The 12,950-nt window shown below is 51.6% G+C and overlaps 1 protein-coding gene across 1 annotated transcript in view; it reads right to left on the bottom strand.

Annotated features, from left to right (window-relative positions):
* Window positions 1–3,403: 3,403 nt before the first annotated feature.
* TCF7L1 (transcription factor 7 like 1) overlaps window positions 3,404–12,950 on the bottom strand; it is a 100,985-nt gene continuing 91,438 nt past the window's right edge. Inside the window, exons 8-12 of the mRNA XM_077805627.1 lie at window positions 9,761–9,904; window positions 8,769–8,928; window positions 7,384–7,491; window positions 5,496–5,556; window positions 3,404–4,446 (exon numbers count right to left, since the gene is read on the bottom strand). Of these exons, the coding sequence (XP_077661753.1) occupies window positions 4,010–4,446; window positions 5,496–5,556; window positions 7,384–7,491; window positions 8,769–8,928; window positions 9,761–9,904 (910 nt within the window). The 3' untranslated portion in view covers window positions 3,404–4,009. The remainder of the gene's footprint in view (window positions 4,447–5,495; window positions 5,557–7,383; window positions 7,492–8,768; window positions 8,929–9,760; window positions 9,905–12,950) is intronic.

Here is a 12,950-nt window from a genome sequence, read left to right on the forward strand (position 1 = left end):
CGAGCTGCCCTGGGCTGGAGAGGATTTGGCCCGAAGGCTAGTTTGCCAGTTGCTTCTCTTGTCGCAGGGTATGATCCAAATCTAACCTAGCTCAGGAGGGCTGCAGAAATACCCGAACAGATGTTCCTTTTCCGTATGGGAAAATGCAGAGTAAAACAAAGAAATATTCTCCTGCTGAAGTCCAACATCTGTTTGAAGCTGTCTGGCTTGGGTTCAGACTTTAATTATTCTGACAGGTCTCTTCATGCCTTTAATTTCCCATGAAATCTAATTCAAGAAGCTATTTGTCTGCAGACTGCTCCTCATGTTGTGAAGAGTACGGGTGCACGTGACCCAGACGTGCCTTGCTGAAAATGAGCTGCTCGGGACAGCTTTTAAAAAAAAAAAAAAAAGAAAAGCGATGTTTTTTCCTTTTCCAAAATTCCGCCCGTGTTCTTTACAAAGTGCATTTTTAGCAACACTGTAATCCTCACTTCTGGAGCTCACAACTGTGCAATCCACTAGCAGGATGTCATCAATTAAGGCATTATGGTCACGCCAGACCTCAGGGGCATTGGCCCTGTGAAGGAATTTCTGTCCCTTCTCAGCCGTTAAAGTTGTTCTTTGAAAGCAAGGGAGAACCTTTAAATGAATTGTTAGCTGTTTTGGGACGGAAATGCTTATCAGTTTCAAGGCCAGATTCAGGCACTGTGGGGCTCCCAGGTGAACAATGACATGGCCCAGCCCCAGCCTGAAGCAGTGCCAGCAGATGGGCCCTCCTCCCTGAGAGATCAGAGGGGCACAGTGCTTAGCCCAGCAGCTGGCTTATCCGCTTTAGGGGGCTACGCCATGCAGGTTCCTCTGCTGGGGTGAGGTATAGAGTTAACCCCCTGTTGGGATGTGCTAAACTGGAGTGACTCATGCTTTGGCTTCAGACCTAGAGCACAAAGCAGAACATGGACCTGACTTTTAATGGGATTATGCTCTTGTTACCTGCCTTGGTAGGGATATACACGAATCAAGGAATTGCCGCCACCACCACCAGGCATTTGGTGAAGCCCTTTGGAGCTTTAATATCTGTGCAGAGTGATCCCTTTATTATTTATATTGCCGTAGCACCTCAGAACCCCAGTCGTGACCCAGGAGCCCATTATGCTAGGCACAGTACAAGCACAGATGATCCCTGTCCCCAAGAGTGCTCTTGGTCTATGGAGACTCTCCTATTTTTGGTGGCTTGGTCTGGTAGGGATATGTAAACAGGAGTCTTCAAGGTCAAGAGCCACAGATCAGTCTTGGCTTAGAGAAGCCAATAGCGTCATAGGGGGTGTACTTGTCTCAAACAAGATCCCAGGAATTTGGACTCTGTCTTCCCTTTTTTCTTAAGGATGAGGAAAAAAGACCTGGACCCCTCTGCCTGCAGAGAGACTTCTACAGCACCCAAGTGCTGAAGAGAAGCTACCCCTTCCTCTGCAGCTTCTTGGGAGAAGGGATTTCCCAAAGGGGATGGAGAAAGGCATGATTCATCCTGTCAAAATAAAGACGACAAACCAACCCAGAACCCTGAGAGTAAGGAAGCACGTGTGACAGGTACGATGAGTGAGGAACGGAGCTGAGTGAAAGTCAAGATTTCCACCCTACAGGAAAATAAATATTTCCACATTTGTTCATCCTGAATCGGGATGAAAAATCAAAATACCATTTTTTTTTTTAAATTTTTTAATGCAACAAATTCTGGAAAACTTCAAAATATTTGGTTTTCAGACACTTTGACATTACACTGCACTCATCAATGGGGTTGCAGTACTCATGGGAGTTGTAGTTTGGCTGCTTCAGACTACATTGTTCACTATGGACCAGGCTCCTTGGCTGGACTACATCTCCCATGGTGCACCACACAGCTGTCACAGGGGAAACTGCAGTGCCTCATGGGAGATGTACTCTGGCCAAGGACCTCAGCCCACAGAACAGAGGCACAAGACACCCAAACTACAAATCCCATGAAGCACCATTGCAGTTCAGGCTGTTGCAGTTTAATGTTGAATCAACACAATATGGAGAATTGAAATATTTTGGCAACGTAGACATTTTCCCACAAAGTTTTGGATTTTGAGGAAACGGCATTTTCCACTAAAAATCATTGACAGAAAATTCTCAGCCCACTCTAATGTTAGGTTAATGTCAAGAAGTGAATGAGAACTTGCTATTCACTAGCTAGTTTAACATGCACTGGGAGACAGGTGCAGAGATGAGCCATTATCACACACTTACCATAATGAGTTTTTTTGTTTGGTCTGCATTTTGGAAAGAATGGTGGGGGTTTATGGTTTAAATCTAAAGCCTAATTTATCCCAATTTGTGCAGCGAGATGCCCCTTGTAAAACAGACAGGCTGCAACCACGATTGAGCTAATATTGCTCTTGGGGCCTTGATTTTTACATTGCCTGGCTTTCTGTGATTTTAATTAGGCAAATGCATTGTATTAAAGTAACAATAGGATTTTAGTGTGTGTGCCTGATGGGGCATGCTGGGCAGGTTAAACACCTAGGCAGACAGACTGGATGCTGGATTCTGTTCTGTAATTAATTTAAATATTGGTTTGTGTTTGTTTTTCCTTGGGGCAGGGACATTTTCTTCTCCCCTCCGCAAGTCTTGGAAAAGAGCAGCACCTGGAATGACAGGGCTACCAAATGGCTCAGTCCTGCTGCCCTAGGAATGGAAACTGGCAGCCTTGCTGAGCAGGGGTGAGTCAGGCTATTTTCTACATATGACTATTTGCCCAACTGCTGCTGAGAGGGGAGACCATGTAGTGACCAGAGTGCTCCATTCCCAGAGCTGTTGGCACTACCAGAGAAAAATCTAGGGAAGGTGTGCCCCTAATTCCCAGGTGTTTGGAGCATTACTGCCTGCAGATGCCTCCTTCCTAATCAGTGTCTTCACAGCTGGATTCTTCCTTCCTCAATCTCTGCCAGGCTCTAGAGCAATGCAAGCTTAGTAGGGTTCTTGTGTGGAGAACCCCATCCTAACAGGGTTTAAAGCAGCTGGAGATTGGGATGTAACTCGAGCCCCTAAAATGCCCCCTCTCTGCCAGATAACGAGACACGGTATATGCTGGGGTGGCAAAGAGCTCCTGAGGATGGAGAAACTGAATCTCTCAGAATGTATTTAGCGCACCTTGAGATTCAGATAACCCCCTCTTCCACTCCACCCCCTCACCCGCCTTTCCAGGACAGGTGCTGTTCCGTGTTACTGGCCCAAGGAGGTGAGAGGGGCAGTGCCCCAAGGGAAGAAATGCTGGCTGAGGGGGATGTTTCTCTGGGGAAGGCTCCACATTGAACACGCTCACACAGCAAGTTGCAGCTGCAGTTTTATTTCCTTTTGTAAAAACATGATTAGAGGGGGAAATTTCCCCATAGACTTAACCCCCTCCGCTCCCCGCCCCCCACCAAATAATCAGGGGAGGAAATGGGGCAGATTGTGCTGGCATTGTCCTGGCAAGTCACACTCCCTCCAGGCTGGGGGCAGGAGTCTTGGCCCTCTCCAGGTTGGGGGATGTAGGCTTCCTTTGAGGGGGAGCTGGCCCTTTTCTGGGGCAGGGGTCCAGCGTTTCTCTTTTGTTTCTGGCACTGAGGCTCGCCGGGAATGGCTGTTAATGGGACAGCCTGGCTGGCTGGCTGGCATATGCTGCCCGGGTGGGGCACCGCTCAGATTTAGCGACACCCACCCTGCAAATACCGCAGAGAGAGGCTCCATCTTTACAAGTCCACATGGCTGAGACAAAGGCAGGAACAAACCGCTCAGCCTTGGCTCGCGTGGGATATTTGTTGTTCTTGGTTTTTGTTTGTTTTTAATAAAAACGGTCTTTAGATCGACTACTGGAAACAGCTCCGAGCATAAAGCACCTTCCTCCAGAGTCCACTTACAAGAGTTCAGAAAGGGTCAAATATTGACCAATAATGGTTTGGCTGCTTTTGAATCTCGATTGTGGCTTCAGCAATGTACAGCAGGGATGGCTGGGGAGGGCGGCTCCTCCTTAGTCAGCTGGCTTGGTGACCAGGGAGAGCGGCTGGGCCTGCAGCACTGCCAGGGCAGCCTGCGGGGAAGGAAGGGCAGCCGGGAAGGAAGGCTGCGAGGTCAAGAGAGCCGTGTGGGTCATTGTGGCAAACGGAATGGGTCTGGAGAGAAGAGGCGACGGGCTGCTAAGGCTGGAGGAGGAGACGGCAGCCTTACTGGACAGAAAAGCAGCTGAATGGAGAGACAGCTGGGCCCTGGCTTCCGGTTTGGTGGTGAGCGAGAGGGGCTGAGCTTGTTCAGAGTGGGTGGCAGCTGGGGCAGCGGGCGATGCCAAGGCTGTTGATGGGGTGGCAGGCGAATCCAACATGCTGCCATGGGAGGAAGCAGGACTATCGCAGGGTTTCTCAATGGGCAGGTACTGCACACATGGCTTTTTACTCTTGGAGGCCAGAGAGCCTGTAAGGGGCAGAAAAGACACTGGTAAGCCACACTTCAAAGACACTGTCAGCTGGTCCCCAGGGCCTGGGGTTAGGTTTAGTGGATTTGCCCAGGCCTGGAAAACAGAAGGCGCAAATCCCATCTGCGGCTGGAACCAGATTCATTAACAGACTGTTATTGCTCAGGGCAATGCTAATTCAATAGCCTGCTCTTATCAGCCTCAACCTTACATGCACAACCCAGGTCCATCTTCACTGCAGGGTTCACTGGGGTGAGCGGCACCTGGGTCTGAGCAGCCGCTCTGCAAAGCCCTGCCCAAGTTAAGTGGCCCCTCACTGGGGCAGCACTCCCCTGGGGGTGTTGCTAGGACACTTGGGGACGCAGCCCTGGTTCTTTGTGCTGTGGTCAGCTGAGCAGCTCTGTGATTCTTTCCCAGTGAATTGCAGAATGTGTCTGTTCTTCTGGGCACGGGGAAGGCGTTGAAGGACTACCAGCACTAGTGATTTAGCCTGTGCCCTCACTACAAAGTAGGTGGGCTACCAGCCCGAGTGAAAGCCTCACTCAGGCTTAACCCCAAGCCCCAGATGAGCCAGCTAGCCCAGGTTGGAAGCACCACCATGCTTGAGTGAGAGGGTTATGTGGGGATGGGAACAGCTGCATTGAAGCCAGACCTTAAGGTACTTACAACTTGCAGGGAGTCTGAGCAGGCCAATGGGGCAAAGAGCAACCTACAACTACCAACATTTAGTAACGGGGTCAAAGCGGAGGGCAAGGGACCCATGGGAATGTAACTGTGGCTGTTTTATTTCATACGGTGTGCCCCCGTGGTGCTTCCGAAGTGTCTAAATGCCCTAGGCTCCTAGATGGATCCCACTGAATTTCAGGGCCACTGAGGCTCCTTAGTCAATCAGGTGCTTTTTAAAATCATGTTTACTTTCCTGGGCTACAATTTTCCAACTTGATGAGGCAGCTAAAGCTGACAGGGACAGTTGGTGAATTCTCTACTGGCCCTATGGCTTTTACTCCCCTCCATATCAGACCAAAGAAGGGGAGCAGGCTGTACTTACTCTCTGTGTCCTGGATCTGCTGCTGGGGCTGTTTCTCTCGCTTTCTCTTCTTCTTTTTCCCCTGGAAAAGACCATCCCACTTGCAGCTTTTGTCATTGACTATCAGTTACCCCCCAACCCTCTCCACCATGATCCCCGAGAACTCGTGGGGCTCAGGATAAGGACAGGGCACCAGGTGGAACAGCCCCCAGGGTCTGAGCACCGACCAAGCAGTGCAAGCAGCAGCAGGAGTCAGTGATGTTGGGGGAGGAGGTGACAGTAAATCAGCCGTCAAGAGAACTGAGAATTCACACCTTTATACCCCCCACTCATTTCTCACCCCCCTGGGGTGTTCTTTAGACTGTAAGCTCTCTGGGGAAGGACCTGTCGTGTGTCATACCTCTAGTGCAGCAGGGCTCAGCCGGGTTGGCACTACTGTTAACAGACAATGGGGAACAAGACCCTTCTCTGGAGAAGGGGGCATGAGGCCGTACTGCACTTCTGCATTACCCTGTGGCTTCTCACAGCCACTGACGGGGGCCCTTGGAACTCTGAGCCAGGTTCAACCCCAGAAGAGCAGCTTGGTGAGGCTGCTAAATCGGACAGGGACAGTTTCTTCAGAAGCCCCAGTGTTCAGGAGACCTGCCCTTTATACTTGCTGTTTATTCTGTATGTACGACTCTGCCCCACAGTACAGTACTAGCTCGACTGCCATGGTTCCCCTTCTGCCTCCTGCTGACCTCAGTCACGTGGCTGGCGAAGGCAGAGGGAGGGCGACCAAAGCAGGTTCACGGGCAGGACCCAATGAACGGCCCCTGGGGGCCAGTTTTGCCCACTCCAAGGGAACAAGAATGGGGCCTGCTCTTCTATTAAGTCTGGCTTTGGCATTTGCAGGCCCCCAGTTAAAGGGAGGTCACAGGATCCCAAGCGTGGACACTAGCAGACCCATTAGGTGCCATCCAGCACATCCGCTCGGGGCCAGGGCAAGCGTGTCACTTACAGCACGTTTTCTAGGGCTGCGTCCTGTCCTAATGCTGCACAGTCCCTAACGGCGCACCTCCCCACCCTAGAAGGTCCTCCCCGATCTGGCACCCAGGGCCAGCTCAAACAATTGAACCTGCCTGTTCCTGGCTCTGGAGAATCAGAGAGCGGATGCCTCACACGCAGTTGCACGTGTAAGGATGTCCGATTTCATTTCGATCTCTGTGCACGAGACAGCAGCACCTCCCCGCTAACCCCACCAGGAGTGTGTCATCGGTGTGCAGCCCTTCTCATGCCAGGGCCCCGCTCCGGGCAGCGTGTTCCACCCCTCCGTTAAGGCATTTCCCATTTTCTCCTTAGTGGCCCCCTCTTCTGTGCTGGATGGTTATTGTCCATTTTCTCCCCTGCCTCGAGTCCTATTAGCACTCTGTAGGTCTGTGAACAGCTCTCACCTGGAAAGAAACGCCTTGATTTCCAGAAGCCTGCTTCTGCCACGACCCAGCCCTATGCCAGGTGTGCTGCCTTTGTATGAACTTCGACATCCGTTAGCAGGGCGTTGCGAACCAGAGGCACTATACCAAGGGCAGCTTCCTCCAGATGGGGTTAAGCAACATCCAGGCGTGGCTCCCCCCAGACATCCAATAACCACCCTGAGACTGGCTAAGGGAGCGGCAATGACTACTTCCCTAGGTCCCTCACCGCAGTGGCCCCAAGTTTCCCATCTCTATTCGTAGACCCTGGAGGCCAGATCCTGATTACAGCTTCATACAGAGACTGATAAGGCCAGGAAGGACCATTATGACCATCTAGCCTGACCTCCTGCACAGCGCAGTCCACAGACTGTCACCCAGCGACACCTGCACTGGAGGGGATAATTCAGTGTGTTGATCTCCCTTCCCTCCAGCAGTTATGTGAGGTGGCAACTTACGTAGTTATCCCGCGCAGACCAAGTGGGATAGAGCTGTGAATGAAGCTGTCGCTCCTTCCGGGCTAGCTCGTAGTACTTGGCTTGTTCCTCACGTGACAGCGAATGCCACTAGGAAGGAGAAAAGGAAAGCCAGAGCTGAGACTCGTGGGGGGTTACTCCTCACCCTCCGACGAAGGGCTGAATCTCACCAGTCTGGGTCCCTTGCCCAAAGCCCAGGTCCCAAAGGTGAGGAAGAGGTCGTTCTCCTCACCAGCTCCTCTGAACTGTGGCAGCAGGACAGTGAAGCTGCTGGGTCACTGTTCTGCACCTCTCAGGAGCAGCAGCCCAGGACCGGGGCTCAGTGTGTAACTCAGAGCAGCCTTAGGGGTGCTCTAACTGATGGCAGCCACCCACAGCCCAGAGTAGCTGGAGCACAAGGTGTACTGGCTACATCCTAGCCTGGCTGGGATGATTTAATTGGGTATGGGTCCTGCTTTTGAGCAGGGGGTTGGACTAGATGACCGCCTGAGGTCCCTTCCAACCCTGATATTCTATGATTCTAGGGCTGCCCCCAGGCTGACAGTGCAGCCTATAGTCAGCTCTGTGGGATTTACAGGGAAGAGGTGCCCAAGCTCCTTGTTTCAGTGCTGCTCCCAACCAGGATCCCCAGTCCCTCCAGCTGGTGAGCTGAGAAAACCTGTTCCACTCTGTCTCGATGGCTGGGATCGCTCTAGGCGGATCTCTATGATCAGAGTCTTCCAGGACTCTCACCAGCCATAGTGCCAGATTTTTCACAGTGTTTAGGTGACAGGGGATCTCCCAGGATGCTCCCCAGTTCCCAGGCTGGCCTGGCTGCAGATAGCAGCTGAGTGCTCTGCACTACAGGGGGGGATGCCAGTAAGAGAATCTGGCTAGGTGGACAATTGCAGAGAGCCAACAGTGACCCCCTATTGTGGGTCCCACTTACCCCCTTCACGTGTTGCTTTTCCTGCTACGCTCCCAGCCCCTCAAACTCAGAGGGGATGTGTAATCGCATATATAAAACGCCTTGGGGGAAGCAGATGGGAACCTGAGTCGAAGGGGGTTGGCTAATGAGCCCAAGGGCCTGTCTACGTTAAAGGGATCTGAAGGGGTGCAGTTCTCCTGATGCAACCCCTAGTGCAGACACGCTGCAGAGGTCCAAAACAGGCCCTCCTCCCACAGCCCCCGGCCAGTCAGAAGGAGCAAGGCTGCTCGACCCAGGTGCCACACACGGACACTAGGGGACTGCACCGGCATAACAATTTGGATGTGTTTGCCCCCTGCACCGACTTCTGCAGTGTAGACAGGATCTGGATTCACCTCTGAATTGGGCCCATGGAGTCTAGGGAACGGGGAAGAAAGGACAGAGGAGAAGGCGCCTTTACCCTTCGTCCCAGGATCTGGTTGATGGCCGCGCTCTCCTTCAGCGTACACTCTGCCACCACCTTGGCCCTCATCTCCTTCATGTACAACATGAACGCATTGAGCGGCTTCTTTATGTGGGGCTTTTTCTCCTCCTCCTTCTTCACACTGCCGGGGGATTTCCTGGAACCATCACACGGGCCAGTCAACACCTGCAGCGCCCACTGTTGCCGCACTGCAGAAGAGCTTCCCCTTGCTGCACGGTGTGCAGTTGTGTCTCTTTGTAATGCCCGCCAGACACCTAGCGCTCTGGGGGGACATCTTCTTATTGGAGAAGGTGAATGCAGACCCCTCCCCCCACCAACCCCTCTCCAGACAATGTCACCCTCTGGTTTTATTCTTCAAGGTGGATTTCACACCACAGGTAAGATGGAGAGGAGAGCGCGGGGCTGCTTATCGGGAGTGAAAACACGAGGCACATCCCAGGGGATGGCTAGGATCACAAGGCTGGCAATGAATTCATATGGAACATCTGCTTCCAGGAAAGTCTAGTGAACAAGCCTTTCTTGTTCCCGTCACCACAGAGCTTGCCTTGCCCAGCTAATGTGTTAAAACAGATGTATAGATTACAAGGGAAGGAGGACCCTCCGTGATCATCTACTCTGACCTCCTGCATAGCAAAGGCCATAGGACTGCCCTGAATTAATTCCTGTTTGAACTAAAGCAGATCTTTTAGAAAAACCCTCACAGTAGTTAACAGGTGAGTTCTAGCATGACCCCTAAGTCCTTCTCGTGGTCATTGTTTTCCAGGATACAATCCCCCAGCCCATACGTGTGACCTGCATTCTTTGTTCCTAGAAGTGTGACCTTGCTATTTCAAAACACATGTTGCTTGGCTGCACCCAGCTCACCAAGAGATCTAGGCCACTCAGGACAGCCGGGCTGGGCTGTACAGATCCCTATCCCATTTGCCACTTGCCCCATCCAGCTGGTGCTGCGCTGCTCAATTACTTACAAATTCCCTCCGGGGCTCATGCTGGCCTGCGTGGGCTCCTGTTTGACGATGGGCGAGACGATGGTGGGGTGTGGGATTCCCGAAGGGTGGAGGCCATGCGCGGGAGGCGGGACCATGTGGGGGGAAAACCGACTGGACATCAGACTGCAGCATGGAAATAGAAAAGCAGGACGCAGACGTTACAAATAAAGGCAACAGCCCCAGCCACACAGTGTGAATCTCTCCCTGTACCCAGCTCCTCACACCCCACCCACAGGTACATGCCCTCCCCTGGGGACTCCTCAACGTCCTACCCCTCTTCCTGCCCCGTGGCAGGGGCAGATAACTCAGTGTTGACAGATGCTGGACTCCTAGGTGAGAAATGAGCCCAAATAAGACACAGTTAATGCTGGTAGTGTGGAAGGGCTGGTGAGGATTAAATTAGCCTCCTACAATTTAGGGGCCTGGGTCCCTGCCAGATTCTGAGAGCACCCCAGTAGGATGAAGGTGGTTTTTGGGTGCAGAACCGTGCCACGCTTACCCAGCCCAAGCCTGGATTATTGTAATGCGCTCTCCATTGGAAACATGCTGTTGCTTCAGTGCAGAGCACAGGCTCTCCCGCTGACAACACACACACTCCCGGGAGCTACCGGGGGGATTTTCATCTTTAAACCCCTAAATGGTTCAGGATCCACGAACTGAAGATTTGCCTCTCCTCACAAACCATCCTGCCACAGCTACTATCAGGAGCTGGAAGGAATCCAAGGCATGTGACTACAGAGGGCATGGTGGAGCCCAGGAAAGCATCATTTATGTTTTCCCAATTTGACCCTGCCCAAGCTGGACTATCAGATATGGAGTAAGAGCCTCTCTGCCAACGTTTTGCCCTGGGCTACAGCCTTGAAGCTTGCTTCTGCCAGCTTGCTTCTGTAATAGTGGGGAGCAGTTTGCCCCACCCAGGGCAGAGTCGCCCAGATTCCACCGTCTGGGATGATGTGGTATTGTTCTGTTCTGTCTAGGTTCTGATACTGCCCTCATCCCCACAGTAACCGCACAACTCCCCATCGCATGCAGGTGTTGTGAAAAATGCAAATATCGTTGTCGGATGTATTAGCAGGAGTATGGTATAGAAGACACAGGATGTCATCCTTCTGCTCTACTTGGCATTTGTAAGGCCTCATCTGGAGCACTAGGCCCTGTTTTCGGCACTGCACTTTAAGAAAGACGTGGACAAATTGGAGAGAGACCAGCGGAGAACAACAAAACGTGTAAGTGATTTAGAAAACCACATTGATGAGGAAAGCTTGAAAGAATTGTGCATGTTTAGCCTAGAGAAGAGAAGGCCCCGGGGGTGGGGGACGTGGTAACAGGACAAGTAGTAATTGCCTTCGTTAGCAGCAAGGGAGATCTACGTTCAATCTTAGGAAAAGGTTTCCAACTACAAGGGGAGTTAGGCTCTGAAACAAGTTACCAAGGGAGGCTGTAGAATCCCCGTCACTGGAAGTTTTTAACAACAGGTTGGACAAACACCTGTCAGGGATGGAGGCTGGGTTTACTTGGTCTGCCTCAGCATGAAAGGAACTCTTGAGGTCCCTTCCAGTCCTACATTTCTGTGATTGATCAACATGGCTAACATGTGTCACGTGAGGCTTGTGCATCCATGATCCAGCTTCTATGACACAGCAAATAAAGGATTTCCTGCTCCAGGACTGGTCAGAAATGCTAACCCTCATCAGGCCTCCTAGCAATTGCTTGGAGTGACACTAGTAGTGCCCAAAGGCCCTCTGCCTTTGTCTTGGAATTGCAAGTACATTGAATAACTCATGAAATGGACAGGGACTGGACACAGGGACTGTAGGGCTGTCCAGCTTCTCAAACAAGGTAACAAACAAGCCCCCGAAACGCTGAGCGAGCAGACTGATTCCGTCGGTCACCGTCCCCTACTCTGGTTCCAGCTCCGTCACAGAGATGTGGACAGAACCCTATGAATTCTCAGCCTGTGGCAAAAGCTGTTGCTGTTTTCCTCATGACCACAGGAAGGTGGACAGGGAAATCAACCCTTCTTTGTGGACATGGAGCAGCCACTCACCTGATCCCTAAACACATTGAGATGCTGCACGTGAGCCCAAAGTCTTGTCTAGCCCAAAGTCTCTCGAGCTCCTGGCTTGAATAGGGGCCAAAGAAAGAACCAACCTTTTTGGTGCTGAGTAAAAGGACTAAGAACCAGATGAAGGGGGGAGGGATAGCTCAGTGGTTTGAGCATTGGCCTGCTAAATCCAGGCTTGTGAGGGCCATTTAGGGATCTGGGGCAAAAATAGGGAATTGGTCCTGCTTTGAGCAGGGGATTGGACTAGATGAACTCCTGAGGTCCCTTCCAACCCTGATATTCTATGATTCTGTGATCCCATGGGGGGATGTAGGCCTCCCCATATTTAAACTCTTAGGGACGGGATTTTTCGAAGGGCCTAAGTGACACCGACAATCCCACTATAGAGAGAGCAGACTGTTTGAAATGCAGCATCACATCCAAGACGGATGATGGTATGGGAGCAACTAAAAGTTCTGACACAAGGTAAGGTAAGGGCAAGGAGCCAACAGTGCTGTGTGTGTCTAGGATAAAGTAAGGACAGCTGGCAAGCATCTTCCAGTATGTAACATGGATCCAGCAATTTCTTCGTCTTGTTGTGGTGCTTCAGAGAAGGTCTGCAATGCTCAGGAGTTGGGGTGGGCAGACCTCTCTTGGTGCTCTGGGATGGGGAGTGAAGGCCTCATTCATAAGGAGAATGCAAAGGTCTCTCTCCCACTTCTCCCAAATCCCAGGTTGGCAAAAAGGGAAGGTAGTGCTCCCCCTCAAGGAATGGCCTTCAGCTAGTCATGCAGGATATAAATCGTGCTGGTCCTGTGTGCAGAGAGGCACATCTCAACCCCAACTAGTTGTAGGCTTCAGCCACAATGGCTCGAACCACAACAAGTCTGGAAAACACGTATTCACGGTTATTTTTCCCACTGAAAACCCCCACTGAAGCTGCTAAGAAGAAATACTGAGAAGTTTCATCCTGAGAACCTTCAACATGACATCCTTCGACAGGCAGAGGAAAGAGCAGAGCAGAGATGCAACCCCTCCCACAGGTAATGGCTTTCAGTGGTTCTAAGGTGCACATGGGAGTGCCCCTGGCTTCCAAAGTGGAGACAAATTCACACGACCCATCTC

The sequence above is a fragment of the Eretmochelys imbricata genome, chromosome 26 (assembly GCF_965152235.1).
Source record: "Eretmochelys imbricata isolate rEreImb1 chromosome 26, rEreImb1.hap1, whole genome shotgun sequence".
Lineage (NCBI taxonomy): Eukaryota > Metazoa > Chordata > Testudines > Cheloniidae > Eretmochelys > Eretmochelys imbricata.